This window comes from Dreissena polymorpha, chromosome 4 (genome assembly GCF_020536995.1).
Source record: "Dreissena polymorpha isolate Duluth1 chromosome 4, UMN_Dpol_1.0, whole genome shotgun sequence".
NCBI lineage: Eukaryota > Metazoa > Mollusca > Bivalvia > Myida > Dreissenidae > Dreissena > Dreissena polymorpha.
The window spans coordinates 108743963-108771667 of NC_068358.1; the positions used below are offsets into that span (position 1 = coordinate 108743963).

The following is a 27705-nucleotide window of genomic DNA, read 5'->3' on the forward strand; positions in this document are numbered from 1 at the left end:
TTAAACAAAAAATACAAAGCGGAAGAAATCGTCTTTGATAAACTTAGTATGCGGACGCAAATGCATTAAGACCCGTTTTACTAGACCGAGGCTTAATTAGCGAGAGCTCGTGTTTTCACGCTGCGTTGCCAACATTAGTTTCCTCTGAATAAGAAAGCCAATCGCGTTAACCTTCAGTTTTTGCCCCGTATTGACGCGCCGCGGTAAAGCACATCCATTCAATAACCTTTACAATCTCGTCCGATAATATGCCTTTTGAAAATTAATCTTCGGAATGAATTGAAAACATTTCAATAAGCATTAGCCTATTCAGAAAAGGCAATTTATATCTACTATGTTGGCGCACGCGCAGTGCGACTTGGCAACTATTAACACTATTACTGTAACATGTAATTACACTATAAAGGAATTAAAATTTCACTCGCAGTTTTCAACAGTATTTGGACTTAATGTTTGTAGCGAATTAAATTTAAATGATAACTAAAATATATTTTCAACGTTATGGTGATTTAAACTTGGTGGATATAGACTGATCGGTAAGTTCATATTTCATATATTGTGAATTTATCAATTTTTTATTTCAATCGATCAATGTTTTGGCTCATAAGTGTTTAATAAGCACGCGATCGTATTGTTTTAAAGTGTCGTTTAAATATTTTTATATTGTGATTTATGAACAGATTATGAGATATCTACCCAATTCTAATCGTGATCTATTGGTGATTACATAGACAAGTTTTCGACATATATGTAAATGATATACTTGTCCGTTTTTTGTATTATTCATTTACATAAATTCGAAAATAAGTAATAGCAAATATATTGTATATACTGAATTCGCTTTAAAAATTAATATTTTATGCGTAAGTTCTTAACGTAGTATTTGAGGAAAACGAAATGAAGTCGTAATTCAATTATAAAAAGTGCTGTTTTTATCTATATATTACCGTCGCCAGTTAAAGCCTTTGTACAGTAATTATCATTTCGAATGACTCATGTAATCAAGTTTCCATAAGTTTCCTTGGATATGAACTCTGACAGTTCATTGTGCTTTTACTAACGGGCCACAACAATAGCTTGATAAAAGTTAACGTTTAGGGGAAAAAAAGAAAATCATATTAACAACATTAAAATGCTTTATTTATCTTAAATGTCCTTTTTCGAACATCATGTTGTTTTTATGTTGACCCATTTATGCCTAGCGTCTAGAAAAAAGGCCTTGGCAAACAGCGTAGACCCATATAAGATGCCGAATAATGCGGCGTCTCATCTGGGTCTGCGCTGTTTGCTTAAAGAAATTTCTGTAAGAAATATTCTAAATATAGAAATAAATATACTCGACATCCCTTATTTTGGGAATAAATGGACCCAATTTAGAAGGATGGGAGAGTCCACTAGGCATAAATGGGTTAATTCTGCACGCCTATGGTTGGTCCCTCAGGGGAATCTTTTCAGGAGATATCGCTTTTTAAAGTACTATTTATGCATTTATAAATTCATTTTAACGACATTAAACGGAAATATTATAATGAAATGAAGATATAAACGCCCTAATGGTTCGGTTATTTAAAGATTACGGACCGACCATGTGTACAGCTTCGATTGAAAAGAATTATAACTCCAATTGAAAATATTGATTTCCCAGAATTACTTGATCTAACCTTATCAGTATTTGAACCATATGTTTGCATATCTAATGGTAGCCATGCTAGATTGGAACAATGAGAGTACGGTTTTGCTTTTGACGCTGAATGCAACATACGTACGTTTTCTGCAATCCCATCTCTACTTGAAATTCAATGTCGTTGGATTCAATTGGTAACGGTTTTGTAGCATTCGAGTTTAGATTTTCAAATACGTCTAATGCTTTGCAACAGAAATATCGGTATATCGGTTTTCTGTCGGTTGTTATTTTCATAAATAGATATATTGACATGTACCTTTTTATGTTTGCCGAAATAATGTGTTTTTTGTTTTATTTATACATACCAGGACTTCGATTTTAAAACATTATTTTTTAACGTATCATTTATACTCGTTTAACAAAAACTAGTTTTCATCGAGTTTTAACAAAAAAATTCGGATATACATCGGCATAGGAAGTTATCTACATGTTTATATACAAACTTTTAAGCTCCGACAAATAACGCGAATGTAAGTATTTGCTTTCAGATAAAACATCTCGTACAGTTATGATAAAAATGCTGATTTTTTTTACGTGTTGTATATGAAAGACATTCGCGTCAATCGCTTATGATTCGGCACGAAATTCTGACAGCCAAGTGCAACTTTTATCAAAACATTTAATTGAACGCTTACGAATGTTTGCCGAGGTACTTGAAATGCAGTAGTAAGCCATTCTCTACCGGATCAGTTTACTAGTGTAAGCCGTATTATCGGACTTAGTGGAATGGTTACCGAAAAATAAATATTGGTAAAATAATATCTGTCTGTTAATGATTGAACGTATTGGTACATTTTTGAAAGGATCTATTTAAATATCGGCCGACATAGGTACATTTTCGTCTATTCATCTTCATAAATAGGTGTGTTGGTTGATACATGAACTCGGTAAATTACATTTTAACGGAAATCAGAAGTATGGCGAGACATTTTGTAATTAGCACGTACACGTTATTAACGTCGGGTAGGAATAATGGAAGAGCTATAGTGGATCAGTTCAGAGTATATTTGCTTGTGTTAGATCTATTTGTTCAACTCGTATAGTGTAATGTATATGAGCCTCGCTCTGTGAAGAGGGGGTTTCATGCATGTGCGTAAAGTGTCGTCCCAGATTAGCCTGTGCATTCCACACAGGCTAATCATGGACTACACTTTCCGCCTAAACTGAATTTTCGCTAAGACGAGTCTTTCTTTAAAAAAAATACCATACACGCGGACTTAACAGTCTAATATGTGACGACACTTTACGCACATGCATTAAACCCCCTTTTCACAGAACGAAGCTCATATTTATGCTTTCAGAATAGCGTCACTGTGTGTTTTATGCTCACATATATAATAAGGAATCGTTGCAGAATAGCTGCCATATATACGATGTGATATCTTAACATAATGATCGAATCACTGAACAAATTGTTACTACGTACTATTTTAACATGAGAATCATTCTGGGAAAACGACTCTAATGCATGTGCGTAAAGTGTCCTATGAGACTAGCCTGTATATTCCGCACATACTGTGTAGGGACGACACTTTCCGCCTACATAATCAGGCACGACACTTTCCGCCTACATAATCAGGGACGACACTTTCCGCCTACAGTCTCTTCTTAACGAAAAACCAGTTAGCACCGGCTAATCTGTAACGACACGTTACGCACATGCATTTTGCCCGGTTTCCCCAGAGCGCAACTAATATTGTTTTCCTTCCAGATACTCGAACTCCAAATGTACAGTTTTCAAAACGCACGCGTGTATGAGATTTGTAACATACACCCGCGCCGTTAATTATCCAAGAGTGCGAATTAATCACCAGCCATGAGTCAACTGGACTTTCTCGATTTCTCCTCCCCCTGCCGGTCGGGCAGCTCGTCGTCAGTCGGCGCCATACCGTTCGGTTTCAACTCCAAGACAAACTACGACGCCAACGAATCGCTCATTCAAATAAGGAGCGAAAACTTCAACAAGCATGAGCCCATGAAAGAGGAGGACATCTGGACGCGCCCGCCGCCCGACTTCCGGCCGCAGAAGTTCGCACCGAGGCCACCAAAACGCAATTCCCGAGAATCTCAGCGTCCCTGGCTTTACGGGACTATTCCGGGTCAGCGGGAGTTCGTAAAGCGGGATCGAACAAAGGTCGTTCCGCATCTGTTGCAGCCAAAGAAGGAACACTACCGCGGGTTAGTTACGCTGTTTCATATAGACCGGCCTTTCACGGCGAAAAAGAAGTTTGTAGCAGAAGGGATGAACGCGCCCGGAGAGTTCAATGATCCCATGCCGCATGACTTTCGAGGAGTAAGTAGGACATTTACATTAGTATAATAATATATAAACAATCGATAAACTATCTTCGGTAAAGTGCAAATAAATGCAGTGTCATGTTGCTTGTTTGTGAACAGGCTGATGCTGTGTATTGTTATAAATTTCAAGACAACAACTGGTTAAGTGAGTTGGTAATAACATTTCTCTGTATCGTTATATCCTAATAGTTTGCTATCATAGTAGCATCCTTCCCGAGGTCAATTGTGTTTTATATTAAAACAATATTGCTTCATGTTGATAAACGAACATATAGACTTTTTATATGGACAATCTTTGTATTCCAGTATCCTCCATTGAAAACCTTGGGGTTACCAGAATTCTTACAAAAGACAGAGAAGGATCCTTTTAATATCAAGTTCCATACAGACAGACTCAATACCAGTAAGTAGAACGAGAACGGCTCGTATCTGGCTTGAATGTTTTGGTAAATAAGTATTGCTCTGGGAAAACAGGACTACATGCTGTGCGTAAAGTGTCGTCCCAGATAAGCATGTGAAGTCTGCACAGGCTAATCAGGGACGAAACCTTCCGCCTAAATTGGACTTTTGCAAAGAAGAGACTTCATTTAAACGAAACATGTCATAAAAGCGAAACGTGTCGTCCCTGATAAGCCTGTGCGGACTGCACAGGCTAATCTGGGACGACACTTTACGCACATGCATTATGCCCAGTTTTCTCAGAACGCGACTCAAATGATTATTGCTCTGGGAAAAAAGGCTTAATGTTGTGCGTCAAGTGTCACGCCGGGTATGCGGATGCTTTGATAACAGTTGGCACTTCGATACCAGATAACAACAAATGCCACGCGCGAGATTTGAGTTCTTCAGCTTTTTTGCGTTTATGTTCTGTTCATTTGGTTTTCAGACACGTAAAATTGTTTGGTCGATTAAAGGTATAGTACTTCGTATTGCGGAGCAAGAAAGTCGTGAAAAAACAGTGGATAATAAAAACAAGAGATAATGTTTCATCGATAATCGTCATGAATTCGATGATCAGTACGTATTTCAACAAAATAAACATACTTTGAAATAAATCAAGAACGTGTCAACTAATCGAAATAAAAGATCAATATGTCCATCAATGGTACAACATGTTAAATTTTTGTTGAATAACGTATTTGAGGAAATTCAAATGTTTTAAGAGTCGGATGTCAAATTTTCATGGACACTTCTTTTCCCGATCATCTAAAAGACAATGGCACTTCGATTCCAGATAACTCGACACTTTTTACCAGATATAACACACTCTATTTAGTGAATCAGAAATGCAGATTTCTCTGTGGAATACTGCTATAGTAAGTAGGCAATCAATACAAATGTATGTACTGACGTAAATTAAAAACGAAATACAGAAACATGTTCTTATCCTTTTTGAATATGATAATAAAAGGGAAAGGGAAGTGTAAAGGGAAGTGCTTCCTATAAGTACAGCTCAATATAAAGGGAGTTTTCCAATCTCTTTTAAATTTTGTTGCTACGCATTAGTATCGCATTCATGATGCGATTCTAATGAGCACCAATGACAAAGGATTTTATGAGGTGTATTGGCCGCTTTAAGACCCCTTGCTCCCCTTATCTAGACTTCTGTTATAAGTTCAATTGAACACAGTCGTGTTGATCCACATGATCCGTTGTATTTTCAATTCTCTTAATCTCAATTTACCACTTAAAAACAAGTTTATTATTTAGACAATTATTTTCGGTCGTCACTTAAAATATATTACTTCAGAAATAAGCATTTGAATCTTATTTAAAATTTGCACTTATAATATTAATTATATAAATTAATAGTTAGACGATTTATGAAAACGAACAACGCCATTGGTTACATTTAAATGTGTATGCAATTACGTTTTGCATAGATCCCCAATGTGTCGGGCTTGACAATGCAAATTGATTCGTACTTCAAAATGGTTGGTAAGAATAGCCATAATCTACATAAATACATTTCAGGTAGAAGAATAAACTCGGTTATCAGAGTGCCCAATTTGTTGAAAGTCTCTGTTATCCGAAGTGCCCTATATCGGGAATCAAAGTATCCGCAACTTAATGAATACCACCTATAAAAACATGCTCTATCTTCGTTTATATTTCATTGAATACTATCAAAATTTCAGTATTTGAAGCACAGTGATTACTCTACATGCTGGAATATCAAACAATTTCTTGCAATTTTTCTAAGTAGTTTTATTTTGTTGAAATGTTTACTGTTCTTCCAGTTAATGCTGTTTTCCGACCGAATTTTCTATTTTTTGGGGAAAAATCTACCATTCTTCCGTGATGTTTTTCTTTGCAATAGAAAAGGATACACTATTTATTAACTCGACCATGCGCCTTGTCTAAAAAACTAATCTTTATGATATAACTTAAAAAAAACCTGATAAACTTACCTCTCGCGCGTGGCTTTTGTTGTTATCTGGTATAGAAGTGCCATCTGTTATCAAAGTATCCGCATACGCAGCGTGAGTGTTGTCAGGTACGACACTTTACGCCTAAACTGGATTTTATCTAAGTACACGGGATACTCTGCGGCGACACTATACGCACATGAATTAAGCCCCCTTTTCCCATAGCGTTTCACAAACGTAAATAAATTTGCAGCAGCTGGTCATTATTTAACATTATTATTTATTATCAGCTGAAAATTATATCCGTTCTTGTATCTATGTATTCGAACGGTTAATTTGTTATGCTTTTAAAATGAAATGACACTCAATTTGCTGAACGCAGATACGGAATTCATATTGAATCATTTTACATTTATATATGAAAAAACAACTAAAATTGTTATTGGCAAGGTTTCGTAATTCCGTCTTTGGTATCGATGTATTTAAATGATTGTCATCAGAAACGCTACAGTGTATAACAATATCATGTTTCTTCATATTCAGTATATGAACATCTTCTCAGGCAAGGTTTGTATGTCATTGTTGGGACGTCTGATGAACAGTAATATAACGTAATGCTTGATCACATGTTGGTGGCTCCATCCATTACGTGTTTAGAAAACACGCGGTTTTGACGTCATTTAGCATAAAGTCATAATAGATTACTAAAAAGCAAAGAACGACATTATTTTAAATTCATTAAAAGAACTTCAAATCATGTTTTAATTTGGTAATTTAAATTAATACATCTAAATATTTCTGTTTGCATACATTCTATTTATTATTTACGTTCAATGACGTCTTTTCTATTGGATTGCGACAAGCTAATTAAATCAACCATCGGAGTCATTACGTTATGTAGATTGTAAACGCAGTTAACCTTACATTTTACTCATTGTTTGTGAAAAGGAACTTAAACATTAGACGGTACAGTTTTAGAAATTGTTCGATTTCATTTGTAATAAACAACTTTCAAAGTAGTAGTTGTGATCAGAAATGCATGAACTTTAAAACCTAATGAAACACGTGACATTATACTAATTTTAATATTTAATGCAGTATAACGCATATAATTTAAATAATTCTATAATAGCTATATGCGTGTAATTATTATGAGAGAGTTTTTTTCACATTGTGGTAATCGGCATTTTGTTTTAATCTTCCATTTAAGAAACATAGAACAATATATATTCTCTTTTCTTCTCAATTTATACATTTGACTTAAACAGATATTATAAAGTAGAAATTATGACATATTTTATAATATTATTTCATTTTATAAACGTGTTTGTCTTTTTTGGTAGCGGTGTCCATCTGTATGTACGATAAAAGCGGCATGTTATACTCTTACAACGGTTATTGTGGAATGCTAGTGATATTGGATAATATATAAATAATAAAACTAGCAGCATTGTTATATAAACATCGCGTCACATTAACTCAAATATAAGCTTAGACATTTAAGAAACGAGACGTGTACATATATGCCATGAAAATATCAACACATCGCTTATAAAATTGCCGAAAAGGTAAACCTGTTATAGTACCCATTAATGTTTTACATGTTATATTAAGTAATACATTTGTTTCTTTTCATTCCCATGCAAAGAAATATAAGAATATTAAAATATGTTATTTACTTATGATATATTTAAGATAAAATACAAACCATATCAGATTACGTTACTTAATTTGAAAAATACTTGAAACTATTACGCACAATCATTCTTGTGTGTTTCGTTGCACAGATCATAGATAAAAGTACTGAAAATAGTCAGACGTCAATTAAAAACATTTAGAAGTAAATTTAATTTATTTATTTTAAAACTCAGTCCACGGTAGCCGGGTTGACAAGGCGACGGACCGCGACATCCGGGGACTTCAGATGGCCCCTCCCAAGTCCCCGCCGCCTCTGCACGAGTGCCATCTGCTCATAGACAAGGGGCCGTATCCGGTCAAGAACGAGCAGTTCACGGTAAAGCGCTATATTCAATGTGATTTGATGGGATCTCCTACATCTTAAGTTAACTATAGGCAATATTCAAATCGCGTGTATTTCAAAATGATCTTTACTGGTGAATCATTAATGAGGAAAATGTGTGTTTTCTTGTACAATGAAACACACTTTATTAACAAACCATGGTCGATACTGACGTATTGTTTATGTAACAAAACAATGACTGCAGAATAAGAAAACAACTTGCATGTTATATGCAATATTAACAGCTAATAACGTTAACTCTTTTTTCGCAAAAACATATCATATTATTTGCTAGGCATTTTATTCTACAAATTAAAGTTTGCAAGGTCACGCTTAAATTCAAACCGTTCCTTTCTTTCTTACAGAGGTTCCGGGTTCGACACCGGCCAGCGAAGAGCGCTTTTATGGAGCGAGCCAGTCGAGTGCTGGAATCCACGTGGGCCAAAGAGAAATACGAGAGGGCGCTGCGAGAGAACGCAGACGCCAAGGAACAACGCAGACTTTATCACTCAATGATCGCGGCGGCCAAGTCGTGATCTTGCTTAACATAGTGGTGGTTTATCTTAAAATTCATATCTACATTATGTGGTTAACTCCCTTGAGTGTTAAAATCGTCACAGTGGCCTCCCTTCTTTTAACACAAGAGGTGTAGTGTTGCGTTTAATAACTCGATTCAAATTCAAAACCAACTGGTCGACAACGCTGTGATCTACCTTGAACTGTGTAGGTTAACCTAAAAATAGAGTAGTTACCTTCCCATGAAATTAATTTTAACAATGTGGTTTAAGCTGTACGCTGTACTCAGTGGTCTCCCCTGTAAGGCCATAAACGCACTCCAGAGTTAAGTCCCCTGTCTCCTTGCATAGTAAGTGAGCGCGGCTGTGTGAAGCGATCGATTGAGATTTTTTGAAATTCGTTTTAATAATATATCCCTTTGTTCGCGCATGAATGTCAGGACACGTACTAGTAATTTCGTATTTTATTTATGTATTGTAAGAATGTATTTTCGTTTTCTTTCGTGTATTTATGGAAACTGAACGGCATTATAAAACAAATCGTGTGTGTAAATTGTTCATGACCAACATTTATATATTTTAATGGTTTGATTTACATTACATCAAAATTGGACATCGGACTTACGGACAAAGCGAAGTTATATGTTCCCCTTTTGGAGAGATTATGTTGGGATTAGTTTATGTTGAAAGCTTAAACAATACACTTAACGCATCATTAGATATGTGGGTTACATAATGTTTGCTTGTAAATACAATGCTTATTCAAAGCTTGGCGTACAAGAAATGCTGTTAATCTTATAACACAATAATGCACCGTCAAGGACTTATTAATTATTATCAATGCGGTACGTTTTAATAAACGCTTTGTACGTTTTAAAAACTCTTTTCGGAAATCTGAATTAATATCGAATAGCAGGATGTCAATTATAGTGCATTGATATCTTTTTTGTGTAAACTTTAACCCATTTATGCCTAGTGGATTCTCCCATCCTTCTAAATTGGATCAATTTATTTCCAAAATTAGTGATGTCTAGTATATTTATTTCTATAATCAGAATATTTCTTACAGAAATTCATTGAAGCAAACAGCGCAGACCCATATGAAACGCCGCATCATGCGGCGTCTCATCTGGGTCTACGCTGTTTGCAAAGGCCTTTTTTCTAGACGCTAGGCATAAATGGGTTATATATTTACTTATTATATACTCACGATGGATTTGAATACCGTCCCAATAAGATTCAATGGACCCACCACATCTATAATATTTAAAAACTGTGTGAAATGCTAAATTCTTAAGTGCGTGGAGTAAACAATCGATAAATGTTGCGTGCATGTTTCCTTAAAAATATTATTATTTGAAAGTATCATTTAGAAATATATAATATAATTACAAAGTAACAACGAGTTATTAGAAATTCATTTACAACCTATGGAAATAAAATGTTATGATATTTACAGATGTAAAGCGACTTACTCGCTTACTTTTCATGTTTGCTCATTAATCAACTAAATCATTTATAAATTGTAAGATGTTGCTTATTTGTTAAACACGTTGTTAATACGATTTCTTAAACTATGTCACCAAATTACATATTGAAAAAATCCAACGAAAGTGATCTCGACTTTTCATGTTATTTTCATACAGTTATGGCAAAATTCTCTTCACGAACATTCGAGTATCTAAGGTGAATACTATGTGTTGCCTATATTGTCTCGGATTGTATTCGCCAAACACAACAAGTTGCATTCGCATTATAATACATCTGTGGTATATGGTTATTTATTGTGTTACAGGGATTAACACAAAATTGCTTGCAGCATATTTGAGCTGTTACATATTTGAGCCTTGTTCTGAGAAAACTGGGTTCAATGCATGTGCGTAAAGTGTCATCCCATATTAGCCTGTGCAGTCCGCACAGATTAATCAGGGACGACACTTTCCGCCTAAACTTAATTTTCGGTAAGGAGGGACTTCCTTGAAACTAAAAATACCATAAAAGCGGAAAGTGTCGTCCCTGATTAGCCTATGCGGACTGCACAGGTTAATCTGGGACGACACTTTACGCACATGCATTAAGCCCAGTTTTCTCAGAACGCGGCTCACTTATTAAGCTTTTTAGCAGCTATATGTCACTGCATTAAATTAGTTTAGTCTCCGAACAGTCACATAGGCGAGTGTCGTCAGATACATGTAATGTAATTAAACATTCATGGATTAGTTCATAAAGGCATAGTTTAAGCCTTCTTTATTTGACTACCACCAAAGCCAGTGTTTTATATTCGTGTGCACTTGCATCCAGCTGTGGACACAGCAAAGTGATCAATACACAGATGCAGTGGAACCAATTTAGTAAAGCGCCGATAAATCAGCTGAGAAAAAATATTTTAGAAAAAGGTAATATTTTAATGGTAGAACAATACACTGAGTGGAATAAATCATGAAGAAGCCGAATAGTCCTTAAACCAGATATTTAGCATCCATAATTACTACGACCTCGGAAAGTGGAGCGAATATTTGACAATGTTATTTCTATAAAATCAAATGAGCACAAAACCGTTGGTATTTTGTCGTAATTGTAATATGAATATGGTCATATTTTCAATATATGTTGACCTTTTACAATAGTCATACACCATGTTCACTCAAATACGCTGCTTTTTGATCAACCGTGGCAGATTAGCCTAGCAAAATTTCGTAGTCATGAATAATTAATGAGACCTCTCTTGCTTCCCGTGCTCAATTCTGCAGCGTATGTCAAGAAGTTGCACGAAATGTAATTTATTTTGGTTAAAACCTGACGGCCATTCAGTCATTTATGTTTGTGTGTTAAACTTTTACCTGATTGGTAACGATATTGCTGCATACCGAATGACTGTGGGGTTATTTAATTCAAGTAAATATTGTTGTCGTAAAAAATTCGTTTACATGTGGAGTGCAACAAGCGATTTTGCATTACTTCTTCTCACCCTTTTCGGGCTATCGCGCGCTTTACTCTCAGGCTGCATTATTCGACCGTTTGTCTTTGAAATGAATCTGTTATTAATTGACGCTTTACGCTTTCTTTTACTTTTGTCAGGGGATATTGAGTTAAATCCAGGACCGGATCACAAGGCACTCAGTGTCTTGCATTTGAACGTGCGGTCAATACGTAACAAACTTGATAATGTAGCAAGTAATCTGTGTTATTTTGACATTTTATGCTTTACGGAAACTCATCTTAACTGATGTTGTTCCCGATAATGTTTGTTATCATCTTATACACTCGCATTCACACTCTGATGTGATACCAACCCTAAAATCGGTCGACATACGTGGAAACGTAACTATATATACTTGTGAAGAAGAAAAAGCAACGTGCTTAAACAATTATTTTGTTTCCATTTCAACTTTATATTCATCTTTGGGAGTTCTTCCAGTCCCTACTCAGTTTCCATTTGCCTGTTTGCAAATGTGTCTATTACTGAAACTGAAATAATCGATTTAATCCAAATTTTAATAACTAACAAAGCTGTTGGTGAAGATTTAATTAGTCATCTTGTTCTTAAGAGTACTAGCGAGTCTATTTAAAAACCATTATGCCTTTTGTTTAATAAATCATTACAAGAATGCACATTTCCTTCATTATGGAAAAATGCAATTGTGATGCCCTTATTCAATTTGGGGGACTCGAACATACCTTCAAACTATCGCCCAATCTCTCTTTTAAGCTGCATATGAAAACTTATGGAGCGTGCTGTATATTGACACTTGTATAATCATTTTATTGCACACAATTTAATTTATTGCAAACAATCAGGATTTCTATGAGGGCATTCACCAGTCTATAAACTTATTGATATATTTGATCAAATAGCTCGATCTATTGACGACAAGAAACATAATTGTATGATATTCTGCGATATATCCAAGGCGTTCGACCGAGTTTAGCATCGAGGTCTTTTATTCAAACTTAAACAAAATGGCATAAGTGGAAATATACTACATTGGATAGAGAGTTACTTGTCTAACCGTACCCAAAAAGTATTTGTTGGCTCAGCAAAGTCGCAGTCATTAAAAGTAAATGCCGGTGTCCCCCAGGACTCAGTATTAGAACCGTTGTTTTTCCTGACTTACGTTAATGATATTGTAGAAAACCTTTTAAGTATTACCCGACTGTTTGCTGATGATTCTTCATTATCATGTACCACATCTGTATCAGCTGATCTCGAGGGTATTTTAAATCATGGCCTATGCCTAATTAACGTATGGGCAAAGCGTTGGCTTGTTGATTGTTATCCCCAAAAAACTGAAGCTATTCTATTCACCACACAAAAGAATATTCCTTTTCCCAAGTAAATGTTTGGTAATATATCCGTAACATTTGTTGATGAACACAAACATCTCGGTCTTACGTTTAGCAGCGATGGAAAATGGAACAACCACATAAATAATATTCTAACATCCGTGTCGAAAATCCTCGGCGTTATGCGTCAAGTTAAGTACAAACTCTCAAGAAAATACCTAAATCAAATATATTTCACACATTTGCGGCCATTATTAGAATACGCGTGTATTGTTTGGGACGGTTGTACATTGTACGACAAGGAATTACTTGAAAAAAAATCCAAAATGAAGCCGCGCGTATTGTCTCAGGCCTAACCAGATCCGTCTCACTTAGAAACCTTTACACTGAAGTTAAATGACCAAGTCTAGAAAAACGACGAAGTTATCTTAGACTAATTAATATCTACAAAATGCATAATGGCCAGTGTCCCAATTACCTTACTAACCTTCTTCCACCAACAGTTCATGAACAATCCTCTCGAAATCTTAGAAACGCTGAAGACTATACTATTTTATCAAGAAGAACTTTACTTTATTCACGCTCGTTTTTACCATCTGCCATTAATCTATGGAATTCGTTACTCATTGTTATACGAAACATTGAAACCATTTCGAATTTTAAAACTTCATTGAAACAATTATTTAATTTGTGCGAAGATAATCTCCAATACTTTTACACTGGGGATAGACACTCATCAATTTTACATGCCCGTTTAAGAAATAATTGCGGCAACCTTAACTCGGACTTATTCATTAGTCATTTAAAAAATACTCCCCTATGTGCGTGCGAAAATGATGCTGAAAATGTTGAGCATTACCTCTTTCAGTGTCATACATACCGTTTGCAGCGAATAGCTCTATTCACTGCACTCAATTGTATGTTAAAACTATCGCAAGGAAAAGACCCCCGATAATGTTGAAGAACTTCAGGTCTAACACTTTTTCCATAATGTATGTACGGACCAATGTATATATTTGTACAATGTCATCATTTCGAAATAAAATGTATTTAAAGTAAAGTAAAGTTATTCTGCAGGGAAAGTCAACCAATCAAAAGACGCAATTTCAAAACAGTTACTTTGTCGTAATTGTAATAAGAATATCTTAAATACCCAGTATATGTTGACCATTTACCATAGTCATAAACCACGTTCACTCAAATACGTTGGACCGTAGGAGATTAGCAATCGTAAAATTAAGTAGTCATGAATAATTAATGAGACATTTCTTGCCTCCCGTGTTCAATTCTGCAGAGAAACTCAACCAATCAAAGGACGCAATTTGAAAACAGTTACAATGCAGACGTGTTCGCCTTAACCCATTTATGCCTAGCGTCTAGAAAAAAGGCATTGGCAAACAGCGTAGACCCAGATGAGAAACCGCATCATGAGAAGATTAAGGTGTCAAACATTAATATAAAAACAATATGATGTTGTAGTGCACATTTTTAGAAATAAAAATGTATACTGACGTTCAACTAAATGTTAGGAACATGTCAAATTTATTTTATATCACATATCGTTACTATAAATAGTAACAAAATGACGTCGCGAGCGGGCCGTTATTCGTATCTAGCGGGCCAATATAAATTATATCGGCCCGCTGAGCCGGGCCGATTTTTCATATCAGAAAAGAATGGGATCGCGCAGCTTATACTGAACAAAATGGCGTCCACATTCAGTCTCAGCCAACGGTGATCAATAAAATTAAGCCACAACTCAACGAAAGAATCGAACATAATTATAATGACACGTAGCACACAATTTGGATAATACAAATATCGATTGAAACGGAAACTCATTTGTACATTAAATGGATGCCTCTATTTGTTCTTTAACAAGATTCGTCAAACACTGAAACAGCAAAATTTATAGAAAAAGACACACATACCTCGATGACAACATAAATCCGGTTCTTATAATAATAAAATAACAAAGATTTTTAATCCCATTTTCTGTTATTTCTTCCGTTAATCTACTTTGATTTTAAATCACACTTTTGAAACGATTGCATCAAATGCTTAACACTGTCACCATAAACACGATTTACGAATTCGAAAGTCGAAGCAATGATAATAATTTTATTTCTATCGAAGCTCCCAATTATGCATGACAAACACAAAATCCGAAATACATTTTGGAATCGTTCGATGCTTAAAAAATATTTAACTGTTAAATATAAACCCTCCATGTTCGAATTGTTGTCCTAAAATCCAGAGAGTCTAGTTAGTTTCGTCATTGAAATTACGTCACACGAGTAACGTCATAAATTGCGTAATCAATAGAATAAAAATAAAAGTACGAAAGGCTGGATCTGTATTAATGTTATTGAAGGACCACAATAGTATGATATGTGATATAAACGATAACACACGGCAAAGCTGACCGGACGTCTAAAATCGGCCGTAGCTGCATAATGGCCCTCGGGCCGTTATGTCGGCAGCGGGCCGATTATAGACGTCCGACCCAGCTCTGCCGTGTGTTATTGTCTAAATATTAATGTGTTTATATATCAGTTTGCACATTTGCGAAGTAAATGTCTTCATGTTTTAAATTTCAATGAATAAATCATTGTTTGCACAAATTATGAGTGAAACAATTTTCCTGACAAGCGTTTTTTATTAATGTGTGCATTTTCGTTGACTTTTCAAGTGCATGTCAGAATATCTCTAGAATGCTATATTTCAAATGTTACAGTTCGTGTATTTACTAGACAAAATACGACAACTAGCGTTCATTATTTATTAGAGAAGCGCCCACACGGTGCCTATACCACGTGACTTTTTAAGATCTGTGTGGGGAGTTAAATGTCAACAAAAGCACGACAAAGGTAAGATTTTTAAGTATAACTTTTTAAATATGTCATCATTTTCAATGGGATAAAGTGGAGAGCCCGCTAATTCATGAGAGTTTTCTTTAGGTATCATGATTTTGTAAAACAAATGAATATTTTTTCAGTAAAGTGCAACCGCGCGTTTGAACGGTTAGAAAAAGGTAGGATCAGTGTGGGGACATTATTTTATTATGACACAGAAACATCACCTCTCGTGAAAAAAAGCAATAAACTTTATGGGCGGAGCTTACACCATATCATTTTGCATTCTTTTTTCAGGTTTCTTTCATATATTTATGAAAACAAAATCAAAAAAAATATTCTAACAGTAATATGATCTGTGTGGTATACGTGTTTAGAAGGATCTGTGTGGTATCCGTGTTTCTACAATTTACGGATAAATTGAGATAATAACGACAACATATATATTTTTTGATTAATTTCAATTATTTCAATACAACAATTACTACTACTACTACTACTACTATTACTACTACTTCTGCTACTACTACTACTGCTACTACTACTACTACTACTACTACTACTACTACTACTACTACTACTACTACTACTACTACTACTACTACTACTACTGCTCGATTGGTCATTGTCGGCTCGGGTACTACTTACATGTACCTCGGGTACTCTTAAGTATACTAACATGTACCCCGGGTACGGTAAATATACATAATCGTACCAGGTCGATATTAGACTGTACCCGCGTCGTAATCCCGCCTAAAATCCGATGTCGTAAAACGCGCTACCGATTATCTTTAACAAACTTCTCTTTAAAAAAAAATTGTGTCAACATGCTTTGTGAGTATGAGTTTCGATAATATAGAGGCCTTTTTACAGAAAATTTACATAAATGTGAATATAATTAATTTCAAAGTAATAGCCGACAACGACCGATTTAGCGTTAAATTTCCCGGGTACGTTTTAGTATATTTACCGTACCAGGGGTACATGCAAGTATACTTAAGAGGACCCGGGGTACATGTAAGTAGTACCCGAGCCGACAATGACCAATCGAGCACTACTACTACTACTACTACTACTACTACTACTACTACTACTACTACTACTACTACTACTACTACTACTACTACTACTACAGCTATTACTACTACTAGTAGTAGTAGTAATAGTAGTAGTAGTAGATCTATTATTATTATTTAAAAATTCATTCATTTTAGTAATCACCTATTTGGCACTAGTGAGCGGACAAGGGGTAAGGGAAGAAAAAAACAGAGGAAACAGTTTCACGAGACAGGAATGCTAAACAGAAGGGGACACTAGGAGTAAGGTGGGAGCGGGCGAGACGAAACGATAGCAAAATGTTGCCAACAATAAGAATGCGGATAGACGAACACAATGGACATTTTAATTCTGACACAAATTCTGCAATAGAAATTGTGTCAAATATTACACAGGTTGACAAAAAGCAAAGGCATGTTCTTTCCGGAGTAATACGTATGTTTTAACATCAAATTTGGAATACAAACTGATAAAACAGAATCCACTAGACGTATTGGCTTGTCATTTTGTTGTTATTTAAAGTTTAAGGTAAACAGTATGTTTATTAAAAACAAAATACTCGTCATAGTAGAAACATATATATATGTGTGTGTTTGTGTGTTTTATTTCATATATGGAATTCATATTGTTGCATTAGTTTATTACATAGTATAGATATTGACAATCATTCGCCATGTGTTGGTGATAATGTCATATTATAAATTATGTCGTTGTATTCAGTGTAACAAATGTATGCTTATCTTAAGCGTTAATTATTTTGAAGAGAATATAAAAAGTAAATGAATAAATATTATATTATATGATTATATATGTACGATTCTCCTCTTGTGTTGTGGATGGATGCAGCTCTGAAGAATGTCAAGACGTATTTCGAATAAAGGAGTATTGTATTGTATACACAACCACATTGCATACATTGTTTACTGTCAATTACCACGGCCTAGAGTAATTATAAGCAGGCAGTTAATTATGTAAAGCAATCGTGAAAATCCCTAGTATTAGAAACCCTGGCTGCTTATAATCGAACTAGCTCGTGACAGCGGTATTTAAAATTGAAACCAACGAAAAAACATCGCAAAACTTTAATCAAGTTATAATTAAAAAAGAATCACAGATTCGATAATACAAATCACAGATGCGATATATTAATGAATAACGTAAATCCAAATTATTGCACAATTATTTGAGATGATTTCAAACACACAAACGAACTAAACGAAACCTAAAAATTAATCAAATTCGGATAACTTTAGAATCATTTTGAAAAGTAAAGTAAAAGTAAAACAACGAATAAAATAACGTAAAACGATAATGAAGTTACACAGACAAACTGTAAACTATTATGATTTTTAATCAGTATTCACGGATTTATGTGAAAGCCTCACGTATCGAGAAAGGTTTGTTTTGCGTTTGTACGTTTTGAAACACTCCTCACTACTGTAACACTTGTCATGCATGTGGGTATTGACGTGCTCTCTGAGGTCATTCTCACTCCTAACTGCCAACCCACACTGGTAACATTTCACCAATCCCTCTTTCTTGCACTTTTCTCTCTAGCCACGAGTAGGTACTTGTCCGCAAAGCTCCTGCCGCACTGTACACACACGTGACATTGGGGTCCTTTGTTCGTTGAAGCCTTCTAAGATTGTAGGCATCCTGAGAAAAAAACAACATATTTTATTCACGTGATATTTCAATGCGTAAACACGCTATTTCAAAAATGTTAGTATCTGAGGACACGCGTTCGTTAGTTTTAAATTACAAACGATTTGACGATTATTGAGTTATTTCAAAATATATGAGATATGAGATATATTGTATATTTGTGTTGTTTCAAGAAAATCCGTTCATCTGTTTGATAGCATAACTGTATAAAAATGTAACTATTTTTAAGGTATTTAATCTTACCTGAAATGCTTTCCCACAACAGTTATAGTTTCCAGAGTTAGCGTGTCCCCTAATGTGGCGCAATAATCCAGCTCTGGTCTTCGACATTTTCCGCATTCGGAGCATTGAGCCATACCTTAAAGGGATCTTTTCACGCTTTGGTAAATTGACAAAATTGAAAAAAGTTGTTTCAGATTCGTAAGTTTTCGTTTTAGTTATGATATTTGTGAGGAAACAGTAATACTGAACATTAACCATGCTCTAATATAGCCATTATGCATCTTTTGACGATTTTAAAACCTAAAAATTATAAAGCGTTGCAACGCGAAACGATTGAATAATTTGGAGAGTTCTGTTTTTGTCGTTAAATTTTGTGAAACTACGAAGATTGCTTATATAAGGTATAAAATACGTCAAGAATGTGTACTCGGCGGAATAGCTCAGTAGGCTAAGCGTTTTTACTTCAGGACTCTGGCAGGACTCCAGGGGTCACTGGTTCGAAACCTGCTCCGGGCAATGTTCTTTTCCTTATTTAAATTTTTTTCTTGATTGTTTACTGGAGCTTTTACGATCCAATGTTTACATTTATCAATATAAAGCATTTAATGAATAAGTTAAAAAAAATGCCAAAATCTGTGAAAAGGCCCCTTTAAAGCAAATATAATATCAAAAATAATATACGATACATTACGTCACCTGACAGTAGTGTTTGGCGCCAAAATAAAAATGGAATTTGATACAATAACATAAAGCATACACTTATTTAAGGTAAGCATGGACTTGTCATCGATTTAAGATGCTCCATCGTAAGATTTTAATATTATAATGGGGATTGTACAGCATGCCTGTAAATCATAATTATGTATTATTTTAACAAGCGGTGCAAGCGTAGTGTATAGCCATTATGTGTTTTACATGCTAGCGCATTTGACAATTCCGTTTCAAATACATTGTTGACAAGCATTTTCTTAAACAACTAAATAGAACTGAAAAACTTAAAAACAGTATACCACATAGATCCGTTGAAAAACGTATACCACACAGATCATATTACTGTAAGAATAGTTTTCTTGATTTTTGTTTCGTAAATAAATAAAAGAAACCTGAAAATGGATGCAAAATGATATAGTGTAAGCTCCGCCCATAAAATGTATTTCTTAATTTCACCAGAGGTGATGTTTTTGTGTAAAAAAAAAAATGTCCCCACACTGATCCTACCCTTTTCTAACCGTTCAAACGCGCGGTTGCACTTTAGTGAAAAAATACTTATTTGTTTTATAAAATCATGATACCTATAGAAAACTCTCATGAATTAGCGGGCTCTCCACGTTATCCCAGTAAAAATGGTGACATATTAAAAAAGTTATCCTTAAAACTCTTACCTTCGTCGCGCTTTTGTTGATATTTTACTCCCCACACAGATCTTAAAAAGTCACGTGGTATAGGCACCGTGGTCCATGCAAAGGAAGTTATTAAAGTTTTGTAAACTCGTTTCCGCGATAGTTTTAGAAAGAATTCAAACGTATTATGAACATTTGATGATTTGCCATCTGACGGTGTGTTCTATGTCAGCTAGAAACGACAATGGTTCTAATAAGTAAAGTTTTTTTAATATAATTGTTTTATAGTTCACAAAACATTTAGTGTAAACCTTAAACAGCGCATCGATAACATGCTTATAATAAAATAGTCATATATTACATAATATACATAAAACGTGAGGTCATAAACTAACGTTTATTTAAATGTAGTAGATGCATAACAACACGGTATACATATTCATGTTGGATTTTAAGGAACGTATCCTTGCCAAATATTCAATTGGTAATCATACTGCTGATGGTTTTTAGTTGTTGTTTTTTAACATCTCGTCAGATTAAAAAAATATTAATTCAGTCTTTTTCAAATGATTTTTATACACATTTATTAATCATCTTTTATTTAGTGGCTAAATTCTATTGGAAAAGAGGGTATCGTGCGTTTACACACTCTATATGAGTCGCGTTCTGAGAAAACTGGGCATAATGCATGTGCGTACATTTTCGTCCCATATTTTCCTGTGTAGTCCGCACAGGCTAATCAGGGACGACACTTTTCGCCTTAATTGGATTTTTGCTAATAAGAGACTTCGTTTCAACGAAAAATGTAATAAAAGCGGAAAGTGTCTTCCCTGATTAGCCTATGCGGACTACACAGGAAAATCTGGGACGAAAATGTACGCACATGCATTATGCCCAGTTTTCTCAGAACAAGACTCATATAATGTTAACATGCTGCATTCAAAATATGTATACAATGAATATTACTGAACACACATTTAAATCGGTTACTTTATTGCGAATAACTTGGTGCAGTCAGTGTATGGTTTTAATACATAAATACTTGACTACTCATGATGCAAAAACTGTCTATACAAGGGGTTCCGCGCTTATACATGTTTATTCATACATTGCATTATTATACGCACCTGTGCAACCACAGCAGTGTCTCGAAAAAAATGTCTACATAAGCACATTTACTGTAACAAATTTAATTTATTCTTCGCAATCATCTTTAATTTAGACAGACAGACCGAATAGTTTATTAACGTCTCACTTTTGTACATAAAACACAGTGAAGCAGTACAAAATCATTATATATATGTAAAAAACCACTCTAAAATAGTTACGAGGGACGTTAAAACTTGAATGCACAATGCATGCAGTGTATGATTAAATGACAGAAGTGGACAAATTTAGATTGAACATTACAAAAAATGATAAATCTGACGTTGCATTTGTCAAGATAAACGTATAAAAAGAGTTCAGAAATTAGAAGTAGCTGGCATATGATAACTTCACCAAAGAGCTACACAAGTAAGCATTTATTTATATCTTGATAGTCTTTGCAATATTACTGCGGCATGAATCTGGATATACGTGTTATCAATGTATCGGCTATTGGAAAGAAGCCACTTTTGCATTCTTACTTACAATTTACCGCAAATGCATTTTCGTTTTTCCATACGCGTATAACTTTTTCTAAAAGAATATTTGTATCGTGTGTGTGTACAACTACATCGATTGTTGCGTTCATACGCTGTGTACTACAACTAATTAATATTTAACATTCAATTAATTATCACTTTTGAAATATAATGCACAGGAAATACAACCCATTTATGCCTAGCGTCTAGAAAAAAGGCCTTGGCAAACAGCGTAGACCCTGATCAGTCGCCGCATGATGCGGCGTCTCATCTGGGTCTGCGCTGTTTGCTTAAAGGAATTTCTGTAAGAAATATTCTAAATATAGAAATAAATGTACTACACATCCCTAATTTTGGAAATAAATGGATCCAATTTAGAAGGATGGGAGAGTCCACTAGGCATAAATAGGTTAAAATGTATGATTGACCAATTGAAATCTTTCAGACAATGCTCCTTCGGTGGGGAATATTGTTTACTTGTGGTCTTAGTTACAACGTATTGGCTGATACGGGTGGCCCGATTGTTCCAACACGGTCATGTGACATCGTCCGCTGCAGGCCTGTTACTTGCAGGGACAGTTTCACGCCACCCTGGGAATGTTGCCCCGTATGCAGACATGGTGAGTCATGCCCTCGCATTTTCAAATTAACAATTGTGCCCGGATAATGCAATTAATTATTAATAAGAACATAAATATAATAATTACTATCTCGGCACTGTACAGCGCTTATTTACGATCTCATTACAATTTCAAAAACAAACCAAACAATACAAAATAAATTCAACAAAATCAAAAACAACAACAAAATTAACCACACAGATAAACATCCGTTGAGTAATAAACTGGAATAAACGGGCAGAAGTATTGGTATCAGTAAATGCTTGAAGTCTTTTTATGAATAACAATAAAATACCTTTTGAACTCCAGTCGAAGCCCACATACATGTGAATATTACATAGTCAAATGTATAAGAACAGTTTAGGGGTTACTGTGTGAGACGTAAAATTTGTAGTTTTATATTCAAACTTAGTTATCAATATTGTTAATTCGTTTCATATTTATACTTTAATTCTGCTGGTTTTTCAATTTCGAGATCTTCCATTTTAAGAAAAGAAAATGTTTGACTTTCATAAATTGTTTAACAATAACAAAAACTCTATCTTGTATTTGGCCATCGTGATTTTTGAGGTGATTGCCTTCTGCAATTCGCCCCATAGGTAACATTATATACGTATACCGAAGAATGTAGTCCGTTACTGCATATAACCACTTTGCATCCAGATTCTTCATTCGCAAACAAAATAGCTCCGATGAGCGCGTTTCATCCATGGAAACGCCTTTTCACTGTGGCATTAGCACCCGAGTAATACGCAGTCCTCATGGAAGGTGTATACAGCGACGAACAAAGTTTTTATATGACAATTCGCCCGTGCTTTTTTATTTAGATCGGTCCTGTTATTACAAAGGAAGAATCTACCGAGACAGGGAACGATTCCGTGATAAGTGTAACAACTGTGTTTGTTCAGACGGAGCTGTGCTATGCTCAGAAATAAACTGTCCTGGTGAGTTTCATTTATTAGTTTAATGTTTGTCTTCAATGATGCATCATGATTAAACTAAACTATTTAATTTATTATTAGTTTCATGTTTGAATCTGTTTTGTGTGGCGTGTATTTTGAAATTTACGTTCGCACTTGTTATATTGTATTAAAATTATTTAAAATATATATTAAATAGATTAAGGGCAATGCGTAAACGTTGTTCCGAAGGTTATTTATATCAATCACAAGTGTCAGAATGGTCTCTGGTGTTTCTTTACGTATACTCGCATTAAATTCTATTTAACCCATTTATGCCTAGTGGACTCTCCCATCCTTCTAAATTGGATCAATTTATTTTCAAAATAAGGGATGTCTAGTATATTTATTTCTATATTTAGAATATTTCTTACAGAAATTCCTTTAAGCAAACAGCGCAGACCCTGATGAGACGCAGCATCATGCGGCGTCTCATCAGGGTCTACGCTGTTTGAAAAGGCCTTTTTTCTAGACGCTAGAAATAAATGGGTTAAGTAAAATTGATTCGATACTTTTTAATGACTGTTGAAGTAAGAAATGCATTGTACTGTTTATATTTTAAAACATGAATTATGCGGTGTCTAATGTGCAGTACCTGTTCATGTCTTGAAATTATACCACACATTCGTTGTGTATTGGGAAATATAATGCACATATCTTGCCTTGATTATATGAGTCGCGTTCTGAGATAATTGGGCATAATGCATGTGCGAAAAGTGTCGTCCCAGATTAGCCTGCGCAGTCCGCGCAGGCTAATCAGGGACGACATTTTCCGCTAAACTAGATTTTCGGTAAAAAGGGACTTCCTTTAAACAAAAAATACCATTAAAGCGGAAAGTGTCGTCCCTGATTAGCCTGTGCGGACTGCACAGGCTAATTTGGGACGACACTTTACGCACATGCATTTTACCCACTTTTCACAGAACAAGACACACATATTCGTCTTATGATTTCATTATTCATGGTATATTCTTCGGTTTTCAAATACGCCTATATACCGTGCAATTTTCCTGAAACATTAACATTACCATATTGTTATCACATGACATGGAATCACCCCCATACAAGTCCGGGCTTTCTGTTCAGATAACTACGGTGCCCATTTATTATGGTCATGCGGTCGGTAAAAAGAAAAAAATGCAATAAGGCTTAGAAAACACATTGTTTTTTCGACCTTTGCAGACAAGCCAGGAATATGCCCCAGGCGGACGATTGGAACGTGTGTGGACCTCTGTTTCTGGGATTACGATTGCCCTGGCGAAGAGAAGTGCTGCTCAAATGGCTGTGGACACGTGTGCTCCATTCCTCAAGGTACCACCAAACCATTGTACAAACAGTAACATCTAACATTATACCACAAGTCTAATAACTTTAACTGTTTAGAGGTGTTGCCCCAGACTATTGGTTTGTTTAATGTAATGTTCTGTATCTTCTATAACTGATGCTGGTAACACAAATTTCTCCCCTGATTATTTTTCTGATAATGTTTATGAAGTTTTACAAGATAAGTATATATGCAAAGCATCAAAGGGCGTCGGGAATTTCAGTGTAAAAGGCACTCAATGAAGTTACATGGAACGATTTTTTTTCTACTGTAAATACTTATATATGTGCCGATTATTTTAATCAAAATAGAAAAAGATACTGGTATAACCATTATCTATGATTTTGTGTTATAACCCAAAAATAACCATTATCTATGATGTTGTGTTATAACCCCCAAATAACCATTATCTATGATTTTGTGTTTTAACCGCCAAATATTCCATAGTTCATTTTATTAACATTGGTTTCCTTTTTTTTTACTGGCATCCATGTGCAATTTTCATTAATGGAACAGAACTGTGTAGGTTTTAAAAAAATCTGCTTCATCTCACAAAATGCGCATTGATAGTGTCGCCTAAAAAAGGGTCCATACCACCTGGATAGAGCTTCGCGCTCTATATGTGGTTCTTAAAAAAAACAACTCCGAGGAGTGCTTGACTCTAGGGAAACGGGTTGCTGGGACACAGCTCCTCCTTGATAAGCGGCTTCTTCCTTATCACAACTCATTGTTACAATCAATAATACGTGTCGCGCTTCGCGCTCTATATGTGGTAGGGAAAGTACTTAGGGCCTTTGATAGACAACCATAAACAACAACAAAAATACATGCAAAATAGATGTGTTGTTTGCATTTATTTGTTAATATAAAAACACGTGTATTTTTTATAAGATATTTATAAGATGTAGGAAATATTAATTAACGTTGTCACCACGCGGCATCCATTAATTTTAATTAAAATGTGCAACGTTGTATTTAGGTCGCATTAAAACGCAGTATTTTTAAATTCTATTTAAAATAATAATAATAATAATAAATATATATATATATGCGAACAAAAATGCATTACATATTAGTCGCCGCTCTCCAGACCGAGGACCGAGATATATGTCATATATATAAATAAAATAAATAATATATAAAAAATGCGCCCCGCCTGGGAATCGAACCCACCAGCTCCCGATCGCTAGGCGGACACCTCATCCACTAAACACGGCGACTATTAAAGTTTCAGACAAAAATGTTGACTATATATTTAAAGTTTCACTGGTTCGCGTATTTGCCCAGTCCCTGTGATCTTTTATTAGTGCCCAGTCCCTGTGTTTAGCTATTAATTAAAAGAATTAACTTTGCATTATTGGCTATAAATGTTGTAATAAATATAATAGGCACAAATGCAGTACTTATTTACACTAATTTACACAAAAAAATCACCACTATGCAAGATATTCTTAAAACAAAAATATATACATTGATCCGTACAATAACTGTTCCTCCCATAAGCGAACAAAAATGCATTACATATTAGTCGCCGCTCTCCAGACCGAGGACCGAGATATGTTTATTAATCTCCATTTATTGTGATTTGCATGCGTAATCTTAAGTTTTTATTTTCAATTTAAAACGAGGTTCAAATCAACGTCAAAAAGAGAAATAGGCAAGCACAATTTCATGAATTCATGAATTCTTTTGTTTGCAGACCCAGACACCGTATGCTACGTAAATGGAGTATACTACTATGAAGGTTTGAAATGTGTTTCAATATGTATGATAATTAAATAAATGCCCAAAACGTATTTAAAGTATGTTGCTTACCGTAAACGCAATCATTAGAATGTATACAATTAGGAATGTTTTATTGTTGTGGGTAAAACGCATAATGAAATGTCGTCATTGTCTTAACGCGTGCATTGCTTGCGTACGACTCATTTTGCCTATCATCAATGGAAAGTGTAGTAATGGTTTATAATCAACAAGGTGAAAATGGTTAATTAAAGCAAATGAGCCTAGTATGTATGTTTGTTGATTTTAATGGATGCTTATGTCGTTTTGTTATGGATTACAGAGATATAAGACTATAAATAATGGCACAGTCGTGTTTTTTAAACAGGTGAACGCGTTCCAGTACAAACTAGTCACCCGTGCGAGACCTGCTACTGTAGAAGGGGATCCGTCACGTGCCAGATGAGTTTGTGCCCTGTATGTGACGGCCCAACGCATCCCGGCGAGTGTTGTCCGAGATGTGACTAATGAACCGGCACCAATATGCCTCCACAACTGCATTTGCGCTGTTTTGCAGTCCCACTTTGTAAAGTCAACTTTATTATAAAACAAGCGTTTTGCCATTTGGTATTTTGTGTCAATAATATAAATATAGCATGTTCTTCTTTTAAATGTGCAAGTACTTTCATTAAGCATGAACATGCAAAGTGCTTCGTAAAAATAGATACGTGAATTTATGACTTTGCATTTAGCTACAATAAAGAAATACATTTATCACCGCGTTTTTGAATATGTTGAATGTTAACGTGTCAATGCACATAAAATATTCTCAGTTTTCGCTAATAAACGCACACTTAAAATTATGCAAAAAGTTAACAACGCAAGACTATCTTTGCAGTTTACTAGCTTATATATTACGGAAAAAGTGCATGCATTGATGTTTTATTATTCCGACTTTAATGTAATGAAGCTATTTGTCAGAAAATTTAATTAAACCATCCCATAATAGCTTACATTTTCATTTTCACACATGACATTGATAATAGTTTATATTTTTATATAATGGAATGCCAGTAAGCCTTAACTGGCACGTGAATTGTTTGTCATGCATCTAAAATGACCCGCGCGGTAGTTGTCGGCATTTTCT

At 35.0% G+C, this 27705-nt stretch overlaps 3 protein-coding genes across 9 annotated transcripts in view; 2 read left to right on the forward strand and 1 right to left on the reverse strand.

Moving 5' to 3' along the window:
• LOC127879975 (protein fem-1 homolog C-like) overlaps positions 1 to 27705 on the reverse strand; it is a 126960-nt gene that overhangs the window by 68030 nt on the left and 31225 nt on the right. The gene's annotated exons all lie outside the window — the stretch shown is intronic.
• On the forward strand, positions 229 to 10503 carry LOC127879976 (uncharacterized). 6 transcript variants are annotated; one of them, XM_052427126.1, is made up of 6 exons: positions 229 to 536; positions 3396 to 3977; positions 4289 to 4385; positions 6895 to 6918; positions 8223 to 8365; positions 8737 to 10503. In XM_052427126.1, exons 2-6 carry the CDS (start codon positions 3501 to 3503, stop codon positions 8905 to 8907), a joined length of 912 nt encoding a protein of 303 aa, XP_052283086.1. In that variant the 5' UTR covers positions 229 to 536; positions 3396 to 3500; the 3' UTR covers positions 8908 to 10503. The 6 variants fall into 6 exon arrangements, with proteins under 6 accessions (XP_052283086.1, XP_052283091.1, XP_052283090.1 ...); XM_052427130.1 differs by lacking the exon at positions 229 to 536 and adding an exon at positions 2258 to 2383; XM_052427127.1 differs by lacking the exon at positions 229 to 536 and adding an exon at positions 2349 to 2434.
• Positions 21716 to 27332, forward strand: LOC127879980 (kielin/chordin-like protein). The gene is made up of 6 exons (XM_052427135.1): positions 21716 to 21823; positions 22379 to 22553; positions 23381 to 23497; positions 24695 to 24823; positions 26536 to 26580; positions 26947 to 27332. The coding sequence occupies exons 2-6, from the start codon at positions 22382 to 22384 to the stop codon at positions 27084 to 27086; spliced, it is 603 nt and encodes a 200-aa protein (XP_052283095.1). The 5' UTR covers positions 21716 to 21823; positions 22379 to 22381; the 3' UTR covers positions 27087 to 27332.